This window comes from Centruroides vittatus, unplaced genomic scaffold, assembly GCF_030686945.1.
Source record: "Centruroides vittatus isolate TY-2023 unplaced genomic scaffold, ASM3068694v2 contig_18, whole genome shotgun sequence".
In the NCBI taxonomy this organism is placed as follows: domain Eukaryota; kingdom Metazoa; phylum Arthropoda; class Arachnida; order Scorpiones; family Buthidae; genus Centruroides; species Centruroides vittatus.
Window position 1 is genome coordinate 2,536,939 of NW_027121101.1, and position 26,938 is coordinate 2,563,876.

The following is a 26,938-nucleotide window of genomic DNA, read 5'->3' on the forward strand; positions in this document are numbered from 1 at the left end:
CATTTAAACTTGAATATCACACAATCTTCCAAGAAAGGAATTTAAGCTTTCCAACTAAAAATTCATTTTTGCTCCTCCAGCAATTCAATCTGACTTCTTCCTGCTTTAAATGTTTAGGCATGTGACTATATTATTATTATATTTTTTCAATGTACAAGGTGCATTGATGTGAAAAAATACTATAAGGCATTGAACTTATAAATAGTGAATTTATATTTAAAACAATCCCTAATGTAACTTGATTTGATATGATTGTTGGGAGAAGGTAGTGCAACATGTGGATAATCTACCAAGGGGGAGTGTCTCCCAGGTGGGCTTTCTATGGGAAAACTGGGCTCTATTTAGATATAAGACATATGAAGAAAACCTAAAAAATTCCATGCAGTCAGGCCACTGGTAAAGCTCAAACTCATAACCAAGTACCAATGTTCAGAGGTTTTATCCACTCAACTACTGGAAAGCACCCACTAATGTAGTGAACCTGTAGCAAATATTAATCCACACACACACACACACACACACACACACACACACACACACACACATTATATATAATGTGTGTGTATATAGATTAATACTTTATATTTTTTTCAAGAGATTATAATTCAACTGACACTTAAAAAAAACTAATCAACTTTAAGTAATCTCATATGCACATGCTAATAATTTAAAATATTGCTGTTTGATTATTATAAATGCTACTTACAAATGTAAGATCAGGAGACATAATGCTACCATGAAGCATCACAGAATTCCAATGAGAATCAATTTCACCATTTTTCTAAAAATAATAATGAAAATAAATTATATATAATAATTTTATATCAGATTAATATCCTTATAATATGATTAACTAAGAATTAAAATTAAACTTTGAAATACAATTTTAGAACAAATGTTTGTTAGAAATCTTTAATAATACAGAATATATTTCTAACATTGTTTTTTTAAAAAAATTCTTTCATAAATTAAACCTGAAAATACTTTGCATTCAAATGTATGCTATTGGAAAACTTTCAATCTTCAAAAAAATTATTAAAAAAACTGCAATATAAATTTATAAAATTATTTCTGTTATGTTATAAATTATGTTAAACTAATTTATATATCTTTACTACTAATATTTCAGCAATTTATATAACAGCATTGACTACTATCTAACATTGAAATGTAATGCGCAAAACTGCTTTAAGACATCAAAAGAAAATCCATTATCTACTAATAACACTGTACATTGCAACATATAGTGTTATTAGTAGATAATGATCTTTTAAATGTAATTCACATTTCTTCCTATATTATCTTTAATTTCAGTAAGCAAATGCCACTTTTTTCTTTTAACTATTAAATAATTTTATAATCTTGAAAATAAACAGATTCTAGTATTAAACATTAATACATTCATTTGCTTCATAAATAATAATGCTAATCTGAGAATATCAATTCAACACTACAAGTGAGAATAAGGATCCTAGTTTTGTTGCTTCTTTCAATTCACAAAATCATAAAAATTATCACTAATTTATGATCTTTTACAAAGGTGACAATCAATGTGTTCTTTCAAAAAGTGTGAAATATAAAATATATCAATAACAAATTTCATGTTACAACATGAAATTTGTTATTGAGAGAAATAGTCTTAAATAATATAGAAAAATATTTTGAGTTTACTTTTACTTTACGTTATTACATATAAACTAGGTTATTAGAAATAGTTTTTAGTAGAACTATTTAAATCTGAAAACAAAACAACATTATTAAATGAAGTAAATAGTATGTAAAACAAATAGTCCGATATCCAATGTGTAGTGGAAAAAACAAAAAGAATTAATTTAACTTTTTCTAAATTTAATTAACTAATATATAAATATACGTAATTATACATTAATACATAAAAACAAAACTAAACTTTTCGTATTATTCATATAATCTATTATTTTCACATATTGATTTATATTTAATATATGAAAATGATTTATATTGATGATTGATTATTCATAAAACCAATGATTTTATTATTTATTGATGAGATTCATTAATATAAAATGATATAATCTATTGAAATTTGATATAAAAAAAAGTAACGTTTGAAACTTAAAAAAAAGAATCCAATTCTACAAAATCATTTCATGAAAAAAAAAAAATATCAATTTCAGAATTATCATCAAGAAATATAATGAATTGCAAAAAACAAAAAAAAATTGAAAACATCAACTTAATAATTTTATATCATATATTAGTTGATGGATTAAATTTAAACATCTATTTAAAATCACTTGAAAATTATGCATATTTATATATATTTATTTATTATTTCACAATGATTCAACATTTAAGAATTTACTAATTCTAGAAGAAAAACGGAAATACCTTTGTTCCTAAAGGAGCACCAAAATTAATATCATCACAACCAAAATGTTCTTGCATTTTTTTAATAACAGTTGGTAATGAAAGTCTGTTAACATTATGTTTATCAGTTATGACAGGCCTTTTCCATTCTGAACAAGGGATTCCTAAAAGAGAATATAGTGCATGAAATCATAAATTTATTTAACTTTTATGTGTATTTGTAAATAACAAATCAAATCTCATTTCTAATAATAATATATCATAAGCAACTAATCTTTGTACATACATATATTACATACAGGGCAATTTTTAATTCATGCAAAACTTAATAACTTTTTACCTGAATGAGACAGAAATAAAATTTAAAAAGTACTATATAGTACAATGATTGATTAATGTTAAGAGTATTTTCAAAATTGTGGCACCCACTTTAGAACAACATGTGTTTATTGTAAAAAGTATCATCAAAATTCTAATTCTCCAATTGGTGATTTATCAATATACTAATTGGTGTGCTATCAGTGTTATTAGACCATTCTTCTTCAAAAAGAACATTAATTCTGCTGCATATGTTGAATTATTGAAAAAAGTTTTATCCCAAAATGCTTATTGGGGATAAACATTATCTTGCTTGGTTTATGCAAGATGGTACAAGACCCCATCACACAAAGCAAGTGTTTAAAACCCTTTATAGCATGTTTGAGAAGCATGTAATCTGATCAGATTATGAAAAATATGTTGGTGGTGTGGAGCGGTCACCTTGTAGCCCCAAGTTAAACCCATATGATTTCTTTTTATGGAGCTATCTTAAAGGTAGAGTATATTACAATGCTCATACAACTATTGAAGTGTTGATAGACACAATAAAAAAAACAGAAATAATAATGATTCCAAGAAAGACCTTTATTACAGTTATTGAATGTTTCAAAAATCAGTTAAAAACTATTATTGTGAGCAAAGGTAGTCATTTTGAAAACCTAGCAATAAATGGCAATAAATTTTGTATAATATGCTTTTTGAATTTCCTTTTTATCTCATATAGTTGAAAAGTTATTAAAGTTTAAAGTTTGGTGTGAATTAAAAATCATCCTTTGTATGTATGTGTGTGTGTATATATATATATGATTTTATATATAATGATATATGATTTTTGAATAGAACATCAATTTTATGTCATTCATTTACTTTATTTTATTTTATGCCATAGAAAGGTTTATAAATTTTTAAAATGTTTATGTTCAAAGATTAGATGCTTATAATTTATTATTATTATTATTAGAAATGAATGAGACTTAAATTACTTACATACACACATACAAATTAAATTTATAATTAAATCTTATATATGCTATAATATGTTAATTATTTATTATATGATACAATATATAATGATTATGATTAATATATATAAAATGATTAAAATTTATATACAGTCAACTTGTGTTAATATGAATCGCTAGGGGAACAGTAGTTGGTTCAGTTTATCGAAAATTCATATTAACAATTTTCAGGGTCAAGGCTGTATAATTTACGGAGTTAAGGTTTAATATGCAATCAGAATTTCTAAATAAAGTTAAATAAAATTTATTTAAAAAAAACAAAATGTCCTAAATGATTTTCAAATCAAACAAAATGAAAAGGAGAAAATGTTTGCCATTGAAATGTGGAGCAGTATATCAAAGCAGTCAAACAAAACAAAGCTAAAATAAATCAATAATTTTCTTTTTTCTGTTGGAGATTGTTTGAAAAAGTAAAAAAGTAGCCAAACCTGGCATCACTATAGGCACTTCTTGATACACAAACTAGCATGTTTGCATGAGGCCACATCCAATTAAAAGGATAGGCATCCTTAAACTTTAACCCTTATTTTCTGAGTACAATAAACCAGATATTTGAATTGCTCTACAATCAGAAGTTAAATTCATCTTTGCTTACTAAGAGAAGAAAATCTATTCTACTCAAAATGGAACGTTTATTACAGAACCACTTTTTATTGTTCATGTCAAAAAAGTAAAAAACAACCATTGTTGGAAAAAGGGTTATTTCTTGGGGTTGTGAAGGTGATTTACAGTTCAGTTTAATGAATTCTGGTAAAATTTTTGCTCGCTTTGTTGCACGACAATGGCAAAATTCACTTTTTCAGTGTTTATTTTAAGGTGAGTCAACTGTATATGGAATTGATTATAGAAAAATTTAAGATTTAATAATGACTAAAATCCCAATGATTATAAATGCTGCTACTTCATTTACTATGTTAATATTCAAAAACTTAGCTTTAAATTTATTTTAATAAAATCGATTCAGCAATCATAAATTAAAAAATAAATAAATAAACAAGCAAAGAGTTGCATAACTTTCCTGGCAACATCATTCAAAATTGCAAGTGGCACCATCTATTACTGTGTATGATATTTTATTTAATAGTATCAATCCCTGTAATACACAAACCTCCCTCCAAAATTTTAGAAATTTTCAATAAAAAGACACAGCTTCAAAGTGGGTAAACAAAATCATGCTTTCCCCCCACATGTACACACTAAGATCCATAAATTCAGGAAAAACCCCCAAATTTTTTTGCATTTCTTGATGTTTTCAAGATCAGGAGTACAAAAATGTAAAAATCTTGAGGGATCATTTTTGACCAATTGCCAAAACTAAAAGTATTTATATATTAAGTTTTAATTTAAAAAATATTTTTCACTTTTAATATAAAATGCAGTAAACTGCATCAAATATTTGTTTAATAAAATATGAAATGAAAGAATACTTTATTTATAGGTTCATTTAATGAAACAGATTTAGCTACATTCTGATTCATGTAAATAACATTTAAATTATTCATATGTATTCTTCTATAGTTTGAATTTGCTTGTTTAAATCTCTCCTTTCAGAAAAACTACATTATGCAGCAGTGATATCATATGATATTCAAATCTTTTACTTCTTATTTACATATTTATTACTAATTCTCATGAAATTTTGGAGGATAATTTAAATTTTACTCACTCTTAAATTTTACATTATTATTTTTGAGGAAATTAAGACAATGTTCAAGAAAAAATAACAACTAATGTGTAAAGTCATTATATTTTTCTAATTATAATATTTGGCATTTCAGTAATTAATATTTAAATAACAAAATTTAAACATTTTTGAAAAAAGTTTACCAATTGATGAACAATCTTTAAATTTTTTAAACATGTCTTGAGAAAATCCAAGAGCATGAAATAATTCATGAATGGCTACCTATAAAAATAAATTAATTCATACATTTTAAATTATGTTTGATATAAATTTAAATACAGAAAAATTACACTTGCCATCACTATTCTTTCTTCTTCATGTTTTTCTTTCAAATGAAAAGGACAAAAATTAATAAAACCAGCTATAGGTCTGTCATTCTGGTCTAACACACAATAAGAAGCATATGCAATAATATCCTAAATATAAAATATATTGAAATAATTTCATAATACAGCTTTTATAATAAAAAATAATCCAAAATTCTATATTTTATTTCAATTTTTTAGCATACCTGAGTTTGGCATAAATGTGTATTTTGAGCATTAACATAAAGTATATAATCAGCATTTTGGACACCATTTCCAGCAGGTAACGATAATGGAAGAGGATGTGGACTTGTGAAATTATATACATTGAGTCCATCTAAATGATCATCAGGTATCTGTTAATTTATGTAATTATTAGGCATTACTTTTTGAACATTGATATATTGTTTTACATTTATTTATATTTGCATAAATTTATTGTGATTTAATAGAACTATTATAAATCATATTAAACTGTTGTGTTAATCTAATAAGTAAATTGATATAGTTTTTTAAACTGTACTAAAAAGTAAATTAAAAAAAGTACATTTTGTGAAATATTTATAGGCAAGATAGACAAGTTTCAAAATTCAGAGGTTCCGACAAAGTAAACAGTAATAGGTTTAATTGGAAGTATGGTATTTTATTAATACAATAGTAAGTACTGTATATACCTGTATTAGGTATAAATAAAGCATTTTTTGACATAACAGAAACAGTTTGCCAATAGTTTGGTGCCTCACTTTCTTTGACTGGATAAACTCAGAGAAAAGCAGCATTAATTGCAACTATGTGCTGTATTTCAAGAAATGTTTCTCAATTACAATTTATGCTATCAAAATGTAGTTACTGAGCTTTAAATTTTTAATTGATAGTTCAATCAATAAATCAAATTTCTCCCAAAACCTCTATCTCATATTGATAGAGGTTTTGGGAGAAATTTATTTGATAGACAAGGAAAATATACTGAATTTAGGCTGAAAATGAATGGCTGAAAATGAATGGAAAAAAATAAATTTTGAGATAAAGAGGTTTTTGAGATAAACATTTTGGGACAGACTGGTTCAACTGTTTGTAAAATTATTTGTAGACTATATATATATAATATCACTAAATTTTTAGAGGCTCTTTTTATCTGGTCACGTTTCATCATCACCATCATATGGATTAATTGATATATTTAAAATTATTCAATATCCAAATTAAACATTTAAAAAAAATTAATAACTAAATTGAAATAAAACACAAATAACTGTAAAGGTTGTAAACAAAAATAGAAATCTATGAAATTTTGTCAGCACTGTTTACATGATACTATAAACATATCAATTAATAAGTTTTTTTTAAATAGATAAGTCAGTAAAAAGTCTAAAAATGTTAATTAGATTTTAAATATTATGTAAAAAAATTTTTATGCAATGTTTAAATGCAAGTCATTATTAGTAATTTGCTGATGACTTGTAATGAGTTGAAAATGTTTCAGAAGACAAAAAAGCAAGTTTGTGTCCAGCAGTTTAGCAGATAACTGAATTATTTCATGAATATAGTGCAGATTTTTTTTTTGGATTACAGTTCATGTTATAATTAATAGAATTCCCTTCAATTACTCAAAGCATTATCAGGAATTTTGATATCCTATATTTTTTGAATTTGAAAACTTGATATATCTGGATTATATCCATAATAAAAAGTGCAGAAATATCATGTATAGTTTTATAAATTTATGATCTTAATATAGTAGTATGTATATTATTGTATCTTCTTTTCACACTTTCCTATCTCCCTGTGTTTCCTCTTCTACCTAACTTCTTACTTTCCTAATTTCTTTTTTCCGTTTCCTACAGGGTTAAGTCTGTGTTATAACGGATAGCCCCTCTTATCTTTAACATCAAATCAAATATTATTGTATCTGGTTTTAGATTTTGTTTATAATAAACTTTTATAGTTCATTTGTTGTGAAACCATGTTGTACTAGATTTTCTTTAGAAGTGTTGAACACGAGATCATAATATTAACCAATCACATGGCTTCTTTTCTACCTTTATTTAGTTCAACTAAATAAAAGTGAAAAAGAAGCCATGTGATTGGTTAATATCATGATCTCGTGTTCAAGATGTCTAAAAAAAATAAACTTTTATCTTTTACATTTATTTGTATTACAATTCCTTAAAATTTCAAACAACATTAATTGATGTAACTCTGTATGTGGGTCCCTCACTTATGTCATGATCTTATTAATGGGTTATCCGAATAGTTTTTATTACTACTGTTAATTATTGTCGTCTATTTGAAAATGTTTATGCTTATCTGTTATACTTTAAAATGTTTCAGAGATTTGATTTTTGTTAAAGAGAAAAAATGTTAATTGAGAAGGCTGTATCTGTCCAATAATCCTGTTGCTTTCAGCCTCCAATCAGTGTTAAAACACTAAAAATGTTTTATTAATAACAACAAAATTTTTAATTAAACTATTATATTTCATTCAGATCTGACTATGCTCTAAAAAAATTTGATATCACAAACTATGTCTATATCTATAATAAAATGATAAATGTATTTTCAGAGAACTTTAACATTATACTGAAGAATATTTAAATTTAATCATATGTAGTAATAGTGAATAAGATTAATAATTAAGTTTGAAATTGTAATAAAAATGATTTAATGATGTAGAAAGAAGACAAGAAAAAAAAATTGAAGTGCTTTCAAGTACTGTATAATCAATCAGAAAACTTGATTCTACATAGAAAACACATTTAAAAAAAATCAAAATAAAAGTATGAAATAAAATAACTGAATTGTATAATGTGTTCAGCAATTAATCTTCAGAAATTTTTCACTTTTTAAATTGTCTTGTTACTTTATTCATGTTTAAATTAATACAATTATATATGTTATTTTTATTTTAATACGAGAAAAAATACAATATATATTGTAATTTTTTAGTATTTTAAATGTCTGTTATTCAAATACTTAGATATTATTTAAATTTAAAATCAAGGTATTTTTGATTATCATTAGAAAATCAAAATATTAAAAAAAATATTTCAAATTGGTTCTCTATTATTAAAATGTGTTTTCTTTAAATTTTAGTATGTATTAAAAACTTTTTACTGTGTAACTGAAAAAAATTATAAATAATTCTTACTTGGAAATAATCTATCTTATTTTCACAAAATTCTCCAACATACCCTTGACGAAGGCTTGAGCATCTAAAAAGTTTACATACCATATAAGTTTAAAATATTAGTAACCTATAAACTACTAGATAAAATATATAATTTAATTCAGAGTGTCAGATAATTTATATTATGTATAAAAATAAACAATCTAAAAATAAATGACATTTGACAAATTTACTAAATACAATTTTAAAATAGTGATTATAATAAAATAATTCATTAAAACACTTAAGTTCTTGAATGAATTAAAATGAAAAATATAAGTTCTTGAAATACTTTATTTAGTAACTATTTTACAGTATTAATATAAAAATAAATATTTCACTGAGACTTACAAATAGAATCGCAATATTAATGAATCTTTGTTACTAATATGGTCAATTTATCAATAAAGTATATTACTTTATTAATAAGTTATTTCCAGTTTAAATTATATCTTATTTTATTTAAAGTGAAACATTAATATTACTGAACTGATTCAATAGATCCTTTTATCATTACAAATTATCCTTAGCATTAAAATGAAATTGTTTAAAACTTTATATATATATAAAATGTGTGTGTGTGTGTGTTAATTAAAGCATTGACCAATTTTCTTTAAATTAAAATTTGAACAAAATATAATTAATATATAATTTTATATTTTAAAACATTTTAGAGACAGTTTAAAAGACTTTGTTTCAATTTTTTCATGTTATCTTTCAATACATTCATGTCTAAATTGTGTGTATAGTATGGTCTGTAGATCAGCTGGCACCACATACAAAATTCCATGTAAATTTGTTCTTCACTCCAAGCAGTCCAAGATGATTTCCTAAAATGTTTTGTTCATTTTAAATGGTTACATAAACAATTTTAAAAACATGCTTAAGTATTTTACTTTTTCTATAATGAACAACATCTTAGTTTTATGTTTCTGAATATACAGAATAAAATTTTATTATACTGTAGAAAATACACCACAGTAATCCTTCCATTTATGCAAATAATTGGTTCCACAAAGCATATAATGAAAACTGCATAAATGGAGCCATGGAAAGTTGGAGCTGTTTAAAATAAGGATCTGTTTCATATTCTCAAATACAGTGTTTTCTTCTTGTTGGGTAGAAAAAATGCTTTAATTACAGTTTTTATTTTTTTAAAATAATCCATATAAGAGGTTACTGATTTTAAAAAAAATGATTTTTGATGTAACTGTCATTTTTAATGATAGTTACGTCAAAAGTTCACCAAAAGTTACATCAAAACTTTATTTCCATAAAGTTGATGTTGATTGTTTAAAATTTAAACCTGTTAAAGTGAATTTGCATAAATGGAAAGATTACTTTACTTAAGAAAAATACTTGCAAACCAGAGTATTCATCACAGTAACATTCAGCAGTTATCAGTGTCCAGAATGTCAAACTGGAGAGCACAATATGATGACTTAAGTCAGGTTCAGTGGCACTAGAAATGGATTAACCTAACCATTTGCATAAAATATAAATCCAAACATGCCTGTAGAATTTTCTTTTGGGGCTCATTCCTCAAATTTTATTCAGTGACAGCCATAGCTGATGCCTTAACTGCCTCTGCTTTTCATCTTTCCATTCTTCATTTTGCTACCAGCAGTAGGATACTACCAAACTTCAGAAAGGGCTTTAGCCCCACAAACCCTCCTGCCTATGTTCCTAGATCTAAATATATCAATCTTACTTAAAACAAGACCCTACTTATAATATACTTCATAAACTGGTATTCAACTTTTCAATACAAACAATATAACGTGTATAAGAGTGTAAATAAAAAACAATTTTAAACCTCATTTAAAATTATTTTTATTTACACACTTATACTGAAGTTATTAATTTTTATAATTAAAGTTAGATACTTAAAATTCAACTGAACTTTTTTAATGCTATTTCTTAAAAACAAACGATTTGGATAATTTAGCATTCAGAATTTTTTTTTTAATGCAGAAATTGCACACAGTAAAAAACTAAGAAATTAATGGAAAACAAATCTTTGACTATTCTTATAATTCAAAATATTTGAATAACTAGATTTCAATATAACTATCTATATTTAAAAATTATTTTATTGAATCTATTACATTTCTATCCACTTACTAAAAAAAAAATTCTAAATTCTAAAAGCTTTTTCTAGAAGAAGCTAATTATTAATGATTATAATAAATCACAATCACTTGAAATAAATGTTTATATGTTCTGTTTTTATTTAACAAGTAATAAACTGATATATATACTTGTTTTGATTTCTACTGTGAGGTCCCCATAATTTATCACAAGCTTTTTCACGAGGCAATAACAATGGTCCAGTCACTTGTTTAACTGTAATGACAAAAAAACAAAGAAATTAGAATAAGACAACTGATATATCCATGAAATAGCTAAATACATAAATCTTTTAAAATATAAAATTTAGTATATAAGCACACATCCACTCACATAAAATCCATATCACAGATAGAAATTGTTCATTCCTAAGTAGAAGCTAAACTTTTTTCTTTTGAGGATATTGAATAAAAAAATACATTTTTCATAATTACTTTCTTTTCAAAATAAAGTTAAGAATCCTATTAGAAATAGTAGTTTAGGTCAGCTATTCTCAACATGACCCCCTTATCATTTATTTCATCCAATGGCCCTTTGGGACCACAGAATGAAATAAATAAAAAGGAAATGCATGCAGAATTCAGTTTTTCAATAGGCAATAATGGCAACAAAATCTAGTAGTAGTTATACTTCAACCTAAGAATTTACACTGCTTAAAGTTTTTAGGCCAAGTCTTTTATGATTTGTGTATATATCCTTTTTACAATCCCCTAAGACAAATTTGGTACTACCTGAAAATGATGGCCACATCTGCACAAAAATTCCAATAAAGGATGCAAGTGCAAGTTAGTAATTATAAACAATTAAAGATAGAGCAGGCAAAGCCTTCTCTACTTTCCTTCAGTTCAGCCCCAGTCATTGGAGTAAACAGTAGTTGTGTGAATCAGTAGTAGCCAAGTCTGTTTGGAAAAGAGATCTGTGGAGAGTTTGTATTTAGTCTTCAATATGTATTATTTTAAAAATATATCTTATTTTTGAATTTTTACAAGAATCTGGTTCCAGATGAATTAAATTTACATAATCATAGGAAAGGAAGATCATCAGAAGAAAACGTTGACTCAGTGGCAACAAATCTAGTAGTTTTTATTTGTATTAGTCATTGATTATGCCATTTTTAAACATACGTTATTCAAAAATTTATAAATGCAGGGATGAGAAAATTTTAAATTTATTTATCAATAATATGTTTGCTTTGTTATTTAATCAGTTTATTATTAACTGCATTTACTTTTATACTTCATTACTCTTCTTATCTTTATTTCTTTTCAATTTCTTGTTTTAATTGTTAAGTTGATTTTCAATATTTTAATTTTGCTTTCTTTTTACTCATTGTTTATTGCTCAATATTATCTTTAATTTATGAAAAGTACTCTTGTATAAATAAAATACATAAGCTTTGATTGTTTTTTTTTTCAATTTCATCTTAAACCATTAAGAAATCAGAAAATATATCTACATTTGATAGATATTGCCCATTCAGTATATGCCCATCAGATATTGCCCATTCAGTGAATTATGTGAGAAGAGAAAAATTTCAAAATTATGTTTAAAATCATTTTTTGTGCATATGTTTCAAAAACTTTTTACCTAATGAATTAAATATTCTATATTTTTAGTATTTTGGTTCATTCATCCTTTGGGAGGAAATTGAGTATTACTAGAATTTTTAGCTTTAATAAGTTAAATTACTTTTTATCATCATACACTTCTATTTATTGGTAAATTTTAATTATTAATTTTTATAAAAATTGGAAAGTAAATACCATATTTCCGTATACTTACATCACATGCATGATAGTAAATAAATAATCATAAATTAAAATCTATGACTAAAAGTTAAAATCTGTAGATCTTCATAGTTATGATACACATTTATAAAACTTTGTTTATTGTATTGTAATCTGAGTATGGTTATAGTTGTCTAGTTACTTGAAAACAATGACATTTTAAAATAAGCTTTTTACGCTATCAGTCTTTTGGCTGATAAAAATTATGCACTATCATCAGTTATTAATTATTATCAGTTTTAACCAGTACATTAAACATCAAATATTTTGTAAGAAAAATACTTGCAAACCAGAGTATTCATCACAGTAACATTCAGCAGTTATCAGTGTCCAGAATGTCAAATACTTAGTACAAGAATTTAAATTGACAGTGTTGCAAAAAAACACAGATAAATAGTAATTCATCCAATGTATAATAAATCTTCAAGTTATACATTTTATAACTGTTTTAACATATATTTTTAATATCAATGTCAAAAAAACCAAAATTTCCATTACTTCATTGACTTACCTCATTTAATGTTATCAGTAATTTATCATCATCAGTATAGAAATGTCCCAAAGTTATTACAATAAGCAAATTTTATTATACAGTCAAACCTGTTTTTATGCGCTCTTTTTATGTGCGATTTTTATTTGTGCGATTTTTTTAATGCGAATTTTTAATTTGTGCGGTATAGTTGGCGACTAGTCTCGTGTGATTCGTCATGTCTCACGTTGACTTATTATAGCTAAATAAACTTTATTATAGCATAAATGCACTTATTATAGTAATATTATTGCATGAATATGCGAAAAATGAAATAATTTACTTTTCAAGTCAACAAAACACCACCTGGACAAAAATATGTAAAACAGACGATAGACCAGACGATGCAGTCAAGTGCTGACATCTGTTGTCAATAAATTCTATTTCGTACGGTTTTGAGTTATTTTCTATGTGAGACTTTTTTTATGCGGTCCCTGTTGACCGCATAAAAAAATTATTTTTTTAATTGTGTCGCGAAAACTATTATTTACAGCCATTCGTGAAGTTTCGTGAGATTTTTTTTAATGCGTTTTTTTAATGCGGTCCCTATCCCCCGCATAAAAACAGGTTTGACTGTATATAGTTTCAAACTACATTATGTAATTTGTTGATATGTGCTTCTTCTCTTTAATTACTTATATTATACTTTGTCCACTGGACATTCTTATGTACTAGGACTTGTTATACTGAGGGAAGAGAAACACACAATTTCCAATTAAACTATATTTACTGTAACGTAATCTTGATTACGTTCCCTCAGTATAACAAGTCCTAGTACATAAGAATGTCCAAAGTGGACATAAGTATAATTATGTACTTTGTATTTTACTATAAAAATATTTCATCATTTTAATAATTAAGATATCTACAAAGATTTTAAAAAATTTTATTTAAAATTAAATTAATACATACAAAACTATAACATAAATTTTATATTATAATATCATAAACAGAAATACATATAAGGTTTTAAACATCTCAAATGTACTTTGAAAACTTTTAAAATAAATTACTCGTATTAAAAGAAAATCTATTATAATAGGAAATGAAAAAGTTATTTTTAAGTAATAAGGAAAAAAATGTAATAAAATTTTTTAAAATTTATATAAATTTCGATAATTTCATGAAAATTTTGGATCAGCTTTAAATATATTTTATTTATTAAAATTATACCATGATCATTCAAGTAAAAAACTTTAATTAATGTATTGTCAAATATCATTGACCTGGCACAATATCATTGTTCTTCACATGTTTTATCATATTAAATTTCTTTCCTTATCAATATTATATAAATTAACTTAAATTCACATTATAAATAATTTTGCATAGAAAGTTTAGAAATTGTGTAGTTTTCATCGTAGTTTTTCTATGAATTGTATTAGAGAATAATTCTGCAAAATCATTTGAAATTGATTCTGATTTATTAATTCTGTAAATTTATGATTTATATATTTATTTATTTATTTAGAGAATTTACAGAAGTTATACATAATTTAACAATAATAATTATGTCATACCACACACACTACACAAAAGCCTGGGAATATTACAGTTGAATAGAAACACACATCACACTACAGGGAAAACCACTATATTGAATACATGTCATATTGTTAGGAAATTCCTGAATACAGACACACACAATGATACACTTATTTAATTTTTGTTATGTTTTGGTTGCTATGCCTTGACTCTGGTCCGGCATAGTACACAGCAACCAATGTCAATCAAGTAACTCACTACATCCAACATAATAATAATAAAGTGAAACAAACTAATTTATGTATATTGTAAAATATATTGATTAATTTAAAAGATACTTTCACTTATAAGTAGCTCAGTTATTCTTTGAACAGAATGAAAATCAAAGCATTGCATGTATTTTAAAGATATAGTAATGGATTTAATGGACTAATTAGGTGAAAGGTATCTGCTATTGTCAAAAGTCCATTAAATCAAATGTGGTTTAAAAGTATATATTAATAACAAACTTAAAATATATAGTGTGTGTTAAAATGTTATGATGTATAAGTATTAATAAAATAGTATTACAATTATATCAATGAGTATAAATTACTCATTGTTGCAATGTCCATTTAGCATACTCTATTTATTAAGAAAAAGTTTAAATTTTCCTATAAAAACAAATTTTTTTATCCATTAGATCCATTTTTTATCCATTTTTAAATCAAGGTCTGTTAAATTGAGGGTTAACATTGAGTACTTAAATTAAATTTTTTACAAATTTTACTAAACTTATCATATAATAAATCTTAAAATACAGTAAATTTTGTTATTATATGCTAGTTTTTTAAACAAACTTTTTGATAAAGTGTATTTAATGTATGTATCAAGAATGTTTCATAATTTAAAAATAGAATTGTATAAAGTAAGATTTATTATGCTATTTTTATGCATCATTTGTAAAATTTTTCAATCTTATAAAAATATTTTAAAATGAAATAATGCAAATTTATAAAAAAAAAATTTGTTTGTTTTTGTTTTTCTGTTTTATATATTTTTATTCGATAATTCATTTTTCAAAATTATATTTATATATTACCATAAATACATTTGAGTAAAATTTATACCAAATTAAAATTAATAAAATATGATATATTTAATTTATTACTTTCATTTTTTACTTAACTATGTTTAATTAACTCAGACAGAATTGATATTAAGTTGAGTTAAATTTCAGGTTATGTTTCAGATTAACAATGAATTTATTTTAAATGATTATTTCTAAAATATCTACAAATATGCTAATGACATTTCATTAGAAAAAAAATATGTAGTAAATTAAAAATTCAGTGAACTCACCTTTAGAATTAACATTATTTAAATGGGGATAAATTAATAATAATTAAAAACTAATTTAAATTAAGTAAATAAGACAAATGTAAATTCATAGTCTAGACTAACAGATTATTAACCTGTAAAATACAATTTCTTTTTTTTTTCTTTTTTAGAGATAATAAATTATCCATTTTAATTAATGAAATGAACTAAATTTAACAGAAAAAGATTTCATATAAATTTCAAAAAAGACAGGATTCTGATTCTGATGATTCTGGGATAAACTGTTTTATGACTTATTCACAGAAAAATATATTTCCTTTGACCATACATCCATAGATGGGTCTAGTCTACTTTGTCCTTTCACACGCTGTACAGTACGAGGCAATAACAATTCCACACGGCGAAGTCGGCCTTTATTTTGAGGCTCCCATTCGCCGCCAATATGTAAAACAGTTAACGTCCTCCAGCGGTAGCACGTCGATTTAATAATTACATTTAATAAAAATATAAAAATTGTCAGGACAAATAGTATTATTCACAGAAAAATATATTTCCTTTGACCATACATCCATAGATGGGTCTAGTCTACTTTGTCCTTTGTTTTATGACTTATTTTAAATAAATTATCTTTACTTGCAAATGATTTAAGTTAGTTTGACCATGATATAATTTTATATATAAATATATTTATTATATTATCTTTTTATTTTTACTCTCTGACCTGTGGGCACTAAGGCAGCCTTTTTTCAGGCTTACTATATGTAAGATTTAATTTTAAAAAATTGCAGATGCAAATATGTTTGCAGGTGTTTTTAATTAAAAAATATCTACCAAAGTTAACACAAGCTTTTTTTATTGCAACAATTTTTTCTTCTCCCAATTTTTGAATTATTAACAATTGCTCCACTGAATAACTAAGCACTAAATTACTTGTTCTTATATTTGTTTTTCTAGAAAACATTAAAATACTATATGAATATGAAAAAATTTCCTGTCAATTTTTTAATATTAAAATATGTTTTGACTGAAAAATTTATTACATAATAAATTATTTTTAACTAAATATTTTCAAATCTTGTAATTATTCATCTTCGTAAATATTAAAATTCTATCATGGTATGTGATATAATTTACAAAGATGGGAACCATCATGCTTTTCTGAATTAACAAAATCAAAATCATTCACTCTGGTTTTATATGGCTTTCTTGCATAAATTTTAACCACAAAAATATAATTTGATTTCTTAAAAATAGTTCATTTATTAGGAAGATATTTAATCATATATAATTAACAAAAAAATCCTTTATAAATTAAATATCATTATTTATATTTTACTTATAAACCATTCAGTCTTTCTTTTAAGGTAGTATAATTAATGAAAAATACTTTTATTATATAAATTCTTTTATTTGATATTTATAATAAATGGAAATAGAGAATATCACATTTTGTTTTAGATATGAATTCTTCATTGCATATTAAAATTTCTTGAAAAATCAATAATGGAATCTAGATGGGTTGGGATAAACAATCTTTTTTATTCACTCAATGAAAGATTTCAAACATTGTTTAAAGAATGTTAACTGATAAGAAATATATTATTTTTAAATTATTATTTAATTTTTTTTATTAAATTACATTATTTTAATTGAACAAAATTATAATCAAAATGCATGATGGTAAATTTGTTATACTTTCAATCATAGCATTTCTTATAACAAGATAATTGTTTTCCAATTAGTTATCAACATGCATGAATCACACAAATGAAAAAACGAAGCAAATAAGAAAAAATAAACTGTTTTTTGTAAGATAAATGAAATAATTACATTAATTTTGAATCAAAATAAAGTTTTATATATTAAAATTGTGTATTTTGAAAAATAATTGTTAATTTAAAATACTACCATTCAGAAACTGAATATACTTGAACTAAAGACACTAAAAAACCTCTAATATACAACAGAGAAGTTTGGAAGTGCTGGATAATAGGTTCTTTAATGCCTTTAGTTAATTTAAATATGTAACTTAAATATATTAGGTTGGGGAAAAAGAAATCCATTATTTTGTTGCTAGATGGCTGTAGTGATATATATCTCGTAAAGTATTGATCAAACAAGTTCAGACTTGTGCTCACTGGAAAAGTGACATTTTATACTAAAAAAAATTCTGTTACAGTTTTTTGATTGGTCGATTTAGTTGTGAGTTATAAGGTGTAAAAGATGGAAGTTACCAAAGAGAAAATTTGGTATGTTTTACAATTTTGCTTTGATAAAGGCGAAAATGCAATCCAGGCAGCTGAAATTGTGAATGATGTTTATGGTCCCGATACTGTCACAGCCAATTATGCACAATTTTAGTTTCGTCGATTCTATTCTGGTAATTTCGATGTTAAAGATGCACCTCGCATAGGTAGGCCCGTCATTAAAAATGTCAATAGAATCATGGAAATGATTGAAATGGGCAAGCATGTTAGCAGTTGTAGCATCACCCAGGAGCTAAAGATTGACCACAAAACAGTTTTAAACTATCTGCTTAAAGCTGGATTCAAAAAGAAGCTTGATGTTTGGGTGCCACACGAATTGACGCAAAAAACATGATGGATCGAATTTTCATCTGCAAAGCCTTGGCCAAATGGAACAAAATCGACCCATTTCTTAAATGGATGGTGACTGGGGATGAGAAATGAGTCACATATGACAATATTGTGTGAAAACGAGCGTGGTCAAAGCGCAGTGAAGCGGCTCAAAATGGTGGCCAAACCAGGAATAATGGCCAGGAAGGATTTGCTGTGCATTTGGTGGGACTGTAAAGGAATCATCTACTATGAGCTGCTTCCATATGGTCAAACATTAAATTCGGACCTCTACTGTCAACAATTAAACCATTGGAAGCTAGCAATTGATCAGAAGCGGCCAGAATTGGCCAACAGGAGAAGTGTTGTTTTTCATCAGGACAACGCCACGTCACACACGTCTATAGGGACTTGCCAGAAACTCTGGGAGCTTAGTTGGGAAGTTTTGATGCATCCACCTTATAGTGCGGACCTGGCACCAAGCAATTACCATCTTTTTTTATCATTGCAAAACTTCCTTAGTGATAAAAAATTGGCGTCAAGAGAAGATCACGAAAATCGCTTAGTTGAGTTTTTTGCCAATAGGGACCAGGGCTTCTATGAGAGAGGCATTATGAAGTTACCTTTAAAATGTCAACAAATTATAAAACAAAACGGTGCATATTTGACCTAAATCGGACAATCCGAACCACGTTAAATAAAGTCTTAAAATAAACATAAAAATAATGGATTTCTTTTTCCCCAACCTAATATGTGTTGAATTCTCTTCAAAAAAAATTATATTATTTGTTTTTATATTAAAATTTCTAAATTTGGGTTTTTAAATAAAGTTTACTTTCTAAATCAAAATAACTTAGCAAATATCAGTCTAAGATTTGAAAAAAAAAAGTTCTCTTACACACATGAAAATAATCTTACCTGAAAGTAATTGTGACATTTTACTCCTAGCTTTTTCTACAATGGAAAAGAGTCTTGTCGTTTGTTCAGCAACCATACCATGGTCCATTATACCATAATAAACATGAATTCGAATTGGTTTAAAATCACTTGATATGTCAGCTTTATTCATATCTCTCTTATGTTTTGAACTATAATTAACAAAAGTTTTTACAACATCATTTGATATGATATCGTCAAATTCGCAACAGTATCCAAATTGCCGATAACATCCAAGTACACTGAACAAGACCATCATAAAAAGTAGCCTATCACAACACAATCTTCTTTTTCTCATTATTTTTCTTTGTGGCTTCTGAAAATATTAAATTATGCTACATTATGTTTATTTTATTAATTTTAAATGATAAAAGTAAAAATATATATTTTATACTAATATTAATGTTAAAATATGGTAAAGATTAATTAACGATTAATATATTATGTTACAGAGAGAAGCCAACTTCATCGAATATCATTCTATTATAGATGAATATAATTACAGTTGCAAGTAATAAAATTAGAAAATAATTATAATTAAGTAACAATAAATAAATAATAAAACACAAAAAATTATCACATAAGGCATTTTTAAATTAAATTTAAAAAAAAAAACAATGAAATTTATTAAGAAATAGTTCAGAATGAAAATTCAATTTAAGAAAAACACCAGAAATTACTGATGCTATCACAATGAAAAATAACAACAAAATAAATCAGTTATATTAAAAAAAAAAGCATTTTCAAGCTTTAATCTGGTGAATCCTTAGAATTTAAAAGGATTAATCAGGAAGTTGTTTTTTGTTTGCAGGGAAAAAAATGGATCAAAGTAGTTAGATGCAAATTCTTTAATTTTTATAAAACTGATACAAATTTTATTTAATTTTAAAAACATATAAATACAATTTATATGATTAAAAATAAAATTTTTAGCAGCTTTTCTTTTCAATTAAAAATTTTAATTAAGTATTTCATTATGTTTTTTCAACTTTGTTTAAAAAAAAAAAAAAAAAAATCGATCTATTACTTAAAAATAAAAATATCTAATTTTGTAAAAACTTATTAGAAGCTTTACATTTTTCTTCAGTTATTTTTTTTTATAATTATAAACATTAATGAATTGAATTACAAAAATTAATAAATATATTTTAAGAATTTGAGAATTACGTAATATTTCAAATTTAATAACATTACAACAACATATATCTTTAATATTACCTTCCTTATTATTAAATGTAGCAGCTCAGCAATATAATGTCACAGAAAACTAAAAACAAAATCTGTAAGCAGTGATGTAAAATTAATCATCTCATTAATGCAAAAGAGAGAAAAATGGATAAAGAAGCCATTAAATGACATAGCAATATTGTCCTTATATTAAACACTTGTTCTTAAATATTTCTTAAAAAATTGAAAACTATTTAATTTTAAAAAGGAAATTATTATTAATATTCGGTTTTTATCATATATGATAATCAATTTATTCTTAAAATATCAGATAGAAATATAATAATTGAAATATTGGATATACTAAATTTATTTAATTGCTGAATCTTTACAACTTTTTTCCCCCCAAAAATGACAAAATTATTTGAAAATTAAATAGTGATTAGCTTAAAGTCCTAGTATCTACCAATTTTATTACTTACAATTATCAAATACACTGGCTGTAAATTTAATTTGATAAAATAAAGTAAATTCTTATAACTTTTCAAATTAGCAGATATCAAATTTTACTTAAAAACTACATTTAAAAAAATTAATATAAATGTTCAAAAATTTATTTTTTTTTTAATAATGAAAATGATGAAATAATTGAGCCCTAATAAAGCAGATTTTTGTTATGTTTAGAAATTGGAGTTGTTTTAAAGAAAAACAACTCCAATTTCTAAACATAACAAAAATCTGCTTTATTAAGGCTTAATTATATTTAATGAGAGCAAGCTCCAATAAAGCACATTTTTGTTGTTATTTTTTCGAAACATCAATTGATAAATTGAAGATTTCAGTAATGTTTTGGAAAAACTATTCTGTAATGAAAACTGAAAGAAAAGAAAATTTACAAAACTAAATTAGCTGAACAGAGGGAAAAAAAACTACATTGAAATGGTGAAAGAAGTGAAAAAAATGATTTTTTTTTTTGGACTTGGACTTGAAATTAAATTTAAAAGAAATTTCTTGATATATGAAAATATCATTGGACTCAAAAATTAATAAACCACCATTCAAAAAAGTTAAACGTTTGTAAACAAACTAGTAACAACTGAACACGCACATATTAAGTTAAAATACAATGTGGATATACACTAGAAATGGAAGGAGAATGTGCAAAATATTAAAATGTATAATAATAAATTTAAAATGCTTTATAGCTTTTTAAAACATGCAAAATATTCTAAATTTTTCACTTACTCAGAGACCAAAAGTAGACTATAAACCATAAAATCAATTTAAATTCTATAATGATATAGAAATAATGTAGAAAGTATTTATAAAAATAATTTATTAATTATTTTCAAACATATATAAATATTTTATTTTAAATAGTTATATTATTAAAAAATATTAAAATGTGTGTTAAATAAACATTGAACATATAAAATATGCAGTAATAATATGAATGAACATGCAATCATTAGATATAAATTCTATATAAAATTATTTGTTTTTTTCAAAAGGATTCACATTTTGCAGCTGGAATTAAAATGATATATTACATTTCAATTAAATTTTAAATAATAGTTACATAATTGTATATTATATATCATAATTTCAGTCACCATTATGATATAGTGATCATTACCAGAGCATGAATTTGATACATTTCCAAAATATTAAGATCAGCTAATCATTTAATATAAATTTATATCAACTAATCATATATCTATATACATATATACACACTTACACTAAATATAAATTATCAACTAAACAATACATTTAAACCATTAAATAATAGTCAAAAATCATGTTCCTTTGTTATAAATAAATAAATATAATTATACATATAATTATATATATATATTTTTCATTTAAATGTTTATTTTTTATTTGAAAATCTTCATAAAAGTATATTTTTTAAATGTTTGTCACATAAAAATGCATCAAAACAGAAAATTTCCTTCTTTCTGGTTACTTCTCAGAAAATCAATTTTATCATACAACAATTTCAAGTAAGTAACCAATAAAAAGTTTAACACTTATTGCAGAGTTTCTATCTTCAAGTACAAAGCTCCAATTTACACAATAAATAGAGAAAGAAAAGCAAATTTAAAAAATTCAATAAATTTAAAAAATAAAAATATAGACTATGAGAAACTAGATTAATTCAAGACAAACAGTAAAAAAGTAATTTAATTAACTTGGTAAATCAATTTCTTATTCAATTCCTTATGACAGTGCATTTTTATACTGTGTTACAGCTGGAAGAATAGAAAAACTTTCTCTTATCATTTTAGTTAATTTATATTTTACTTTAAAACATTTTTTAATTGTTAAAAAGCTTATAGATATTAAAATATTATATACAAATGAATAGTGAATAAATAAATTACATAAATATTAATAACCACAAATGAAAAATTCTTGGAAATTAAGAACATTGTAATAATAATGATAAAAATTTCTTTTAGAATTAATTTATTTTTATGATTTTATGATTATATATGCTAAATTAAAACATTTTAATGCTGATAATTTTCAAGTTCATTGGCTGAATTAAAATATTAATAATTTTGTAAGAAAATAAAATACACAATATTTTCATGCTGTTCAATGACTTCACAGAAAGTCAGAGGATTCACAGATATATTATATTCTATAATTCATGCAAAATATTTGAAATGATAGTGCTTTCTAATTCTTAAATAATTGTTGATAATATTTTTTAATATCTATCAATATAAGTAAAACTGTACACTGTACATATAATTTTCTACAATTTACATAAAGAAATAATACTTTGATCTCAAAATAAATAATATTAATATACATTTAAAAATAATTTGAATAAACTTAAAATTTTATTAATAAACAATATGATAATTTCAATTTTGGTAATAATATTACCCAACATTGTAACTGATTAGTTATATTTTAGATTTTACATAACATGCTAATTAAAGATATTCAAATTTAAAAACTATTTCTGTTTAAATTATTATTTTAAAAACTTTGTTTAATATTACAAAAAATTTGTTTTAAATTTATTTAGCTAATAAATCTGTTTCATCTAATACAAGTTTATGCAACCTTTACAGAGCTATTATGGCTGCAATTATACAGTTCTCATATATGTTAATGTAGGAAAACTAGCTAAAGTAAAAAACAAAAAAAATTTTAATGAAATTACATATAGAATCCAATTAAGTTTTTAAAATTATGCTTTAAATTAATTATTTCTCTATTTAATTTCTAGCTTTTGTATTGGTATTGTTTTTGTTTTTAATTTTACAACAAAAAAAAACATTAAAGAAAAAGTAACCATCTTATAAAGTTACTTTACTTTTTGCAGACAATTATGCCTAAGGGTAAGTTATTATTCAATTAAAAGAAACACAAAAGGAAAAAAAAAACACGTTAAATTCTAAATTTAACCAATTATTTTCTTCATGTTGAATTTAAATGAGTAATTTTTTCATTGATTAATTCAATCAGAAAAAATTTATTTTTAGTTTTGAAAATGTATTCAAAATGTTTTAATTTATTAAATCTGAACACTTCTAAAAATTTTCAGTCTTACAAATCACATAACATTAAAAAGTAATTATAATTTCATGATAAATATTATTTTCTTAAAATTAAAAGAAAAACATCTATTTAACAAATTAGTTAAATTAGCAGAAAATATTGCAAAAAGTTATCTTTGAATTGGAACAAAAGCTAAGATTATATATTTTACTTATCATGTAATATAAAATGTTTAAAAATTGGCATATTTTCATTGATAAAAATAGTTGGTTCTTTGTAATTTGGTATAGAATATGCATATCAATTTTATTATTATATTTAACGATAATTATGTAAGTTATTATTTATATAATATTTTGAAGTCTTAGTAACATTTTAAGAATAATAATAACTAAATACTGTTATATATTCATTCAGATCATCTAATATGCATTACCAAGACTAATTAATATGAAAAATTAAGTCAACTTTATATACAGTTATATATTTTTTTTGTTAAAAATTCTTTTATACTTCAATGCACATGCTTTAATTAATTAAAATAACACTGATCTAATTAATTACTTACACTAACATTTTAATTATATGAATATTTTAGATTTTTTATAATTTCCAGTGTAAGCAATTAATCAATTTAGCTCTTTTAAACAATCAATTAGTAAAGTACTTAGCATAACTACTGTTATTAGCATCTGCACTTAAATAATGAATTTGTCAGAGATTTGATGATAATCATTATGCAACCAGAAATAAAAAAATTGACCAAATTTTGAAATTTAACTAAACACAAATTTATTAAAAGAGCATCATAAAATTTTAATTTTAAAATATGTTTACTAAAAACTGATTTAATAAATCATTTTTAAAGAATTATATAGTGATTTGATCAATCAAAAACATTTGTAAATGTATTATTATATATTTATAAGAAAAAAAATAAAAGGAATTTTAAAAAGGAAATAAAATAAAAAAATATAAAAGAATGCTAGTCATATGCAAATATTTTTACTTTAAAACTTGTAAACATAAGTTAGATCTGTCTTGGCATTAAATATATAAATTAATCAAACAACTTGGAATAGAGCCACTCTTTCAAGAAGTGAACAGGAATCCCAAGTATTAATCAGAATTCTTTTCATTTCCAAAAATATTTTCATGTCCTACTCATAACTCACTCACTATAAACAAAAATCAATTACATTATCTATTCAAGAACTATACATTTATGTACTTCTTGATATAATTTTTTATACTTTTTAATAAGAAATTCAATACATGTTATTGAATTAATATCAGAATAATTATTTTTGCAAAGTAAGTATAAATATCAATATATCAATTTCTACTTCAAAGAACCAGATATAATTTTTTTTAAAAATTCTATAAAATAACATACTTCAAAAGATTTCATTTTAACTTTATTTAATCTTTATTTAATTATCTTTATCTTAATCTTTATTTAATTAAGACTTAATTAAATAAAGATTTAAGACGTTGCTTTGACTCCAGAGTATTATATTTTAAATACAAAACAACTCTTAAGAGTCTCGTTCTACATTTTTTACGTTTGGCTTCGATTTCCTTATTTAAATTTGGATCCAACAACCAAATACCGGTATAACGGTCTCGAAAGAAAATCTTTAAATCAAATGACAAACGTCCTTAAAATTATTAGCATCGCATCTTATCGACGACATATTTTATATACCGAACAAATAAAATTCATAAAACAAAATAATTAATTACCTAATATTTATAAAATTGTATAGGGATTCAACCAAATAAATAAATAAATCTAAGATAATAGTACTTATTTAAAATATTTAAAAATTAATATCACAGTGCAGATATTTATATATAATTATGTATGTCTAATTCTTAATAAAAGAAACAATTGTATCTGATTAAGCTAAAAAGGAAGTATCAATTCTAAAAATATTTTACATTTATTAAATGATTCCTTTCTTATTGTTTAACACATTTAAACTTGTTTATGTTATATATAATTATTTATATACTTTAATATATATACATATACTAATTTAAACAGAAACTATATGCAATAATGAAAGATTTTTATATATAATTTGCAGCATGATATATATATATATATATATATATATAGGCTGACATAGAGCATAATATAATATAAGATATTGAAAAGAGATGACAAAATACTTAGAAAAAAAATTCTAGGTCCAAGCAAACACTTTCAAGGAGTAAACTCGCTAAATATTTTCTCAGGAGGCTAATAACAGTGTAGCAATCATTAAGGATTACTGCAGCACTTACCATAAAGACAGGAAATAACGTAAAGATATTAATTTAAAAAAAAACATTAGAACAACTTACGGCACAAAAATGAAAAACATTTGATGAAAAATATCTTCTTATCAGAAAAACATCAGATCTGTTGTCTGATAACGTGCGCTACTTAATTTTTTAACAAGATGATTAATCATTCGACAACTTTGCAAAATAATCATTTCAAACGAATATTCATGTCGTCCATGCAACACGTGCATATCTTAAATCGGTCAATTTCATCCTTACGTATAAATATACCATTCTTATCCGAGGTATTATTGGTTATTTCGACAGTGACGTTTAACTGATACCCAATCATAAATTTGATAGCAAAC

At 23.9% G+C, this 26,938-nt stretch overlaps 1 protein-coding gene across 4 annotated transcripts in view; it reads right to left on the reverse strand.

Moving 5' to 3' along the window:
• Positions 1-26,938, reverse strand: part of LOC136969555 (ciliated left-right organizer metallopeptidase-like) — a 39,304-nt gene extending 12,366 nt beyond the window's left edge. Inside the window, exons 1-10 of one of the 4 annotated variants that reach the window (XM_067263769.1) lie at positions 26,649-26,938; positions 20,826-20,874; positions 19,590-19,923; positions 11,106-11,190; positions 8,827-8,890; positions 5,885-6,034; positions 5,670-5,789; positions 5,517-5,595; positions 2,371-2,513; positions 707-781 (exon numbers count right to left, since the gene is read on the reverse strand). In XM_067263769.1, coding sequence (XP_067119870.1) covers positions 707-781; positions 2,371-2,513; positions 5,517-5,595; positions 5,670-5,789; positions 5,885-6,034; positions 8,827-8,890; positions 11,106-11,190; positions 19,590-19,905 — 1,032 coding nt within the window. In that variant the 5' untranslated portion in view covers positions 19,906-19,923; positions 20,826-20,874; positions 26,649-26,938. Of the gene's footprint in view, positions 1-706; positions 782-2,370; positions 2,514-5,516; positions 5,596-5,665; positions 5,790-5,884; positions 6,035-8,826; positions 8,891-11,105; positions 11,191-19,589; positions 19,924-20,825; positions 20,888-26,648 lie in introns of all 4 variants that reach the window. The other 3 variants (XM_067263768.1, XM_067263770.1, XM_067263767.1) reach the window with 3 other exon arrangements.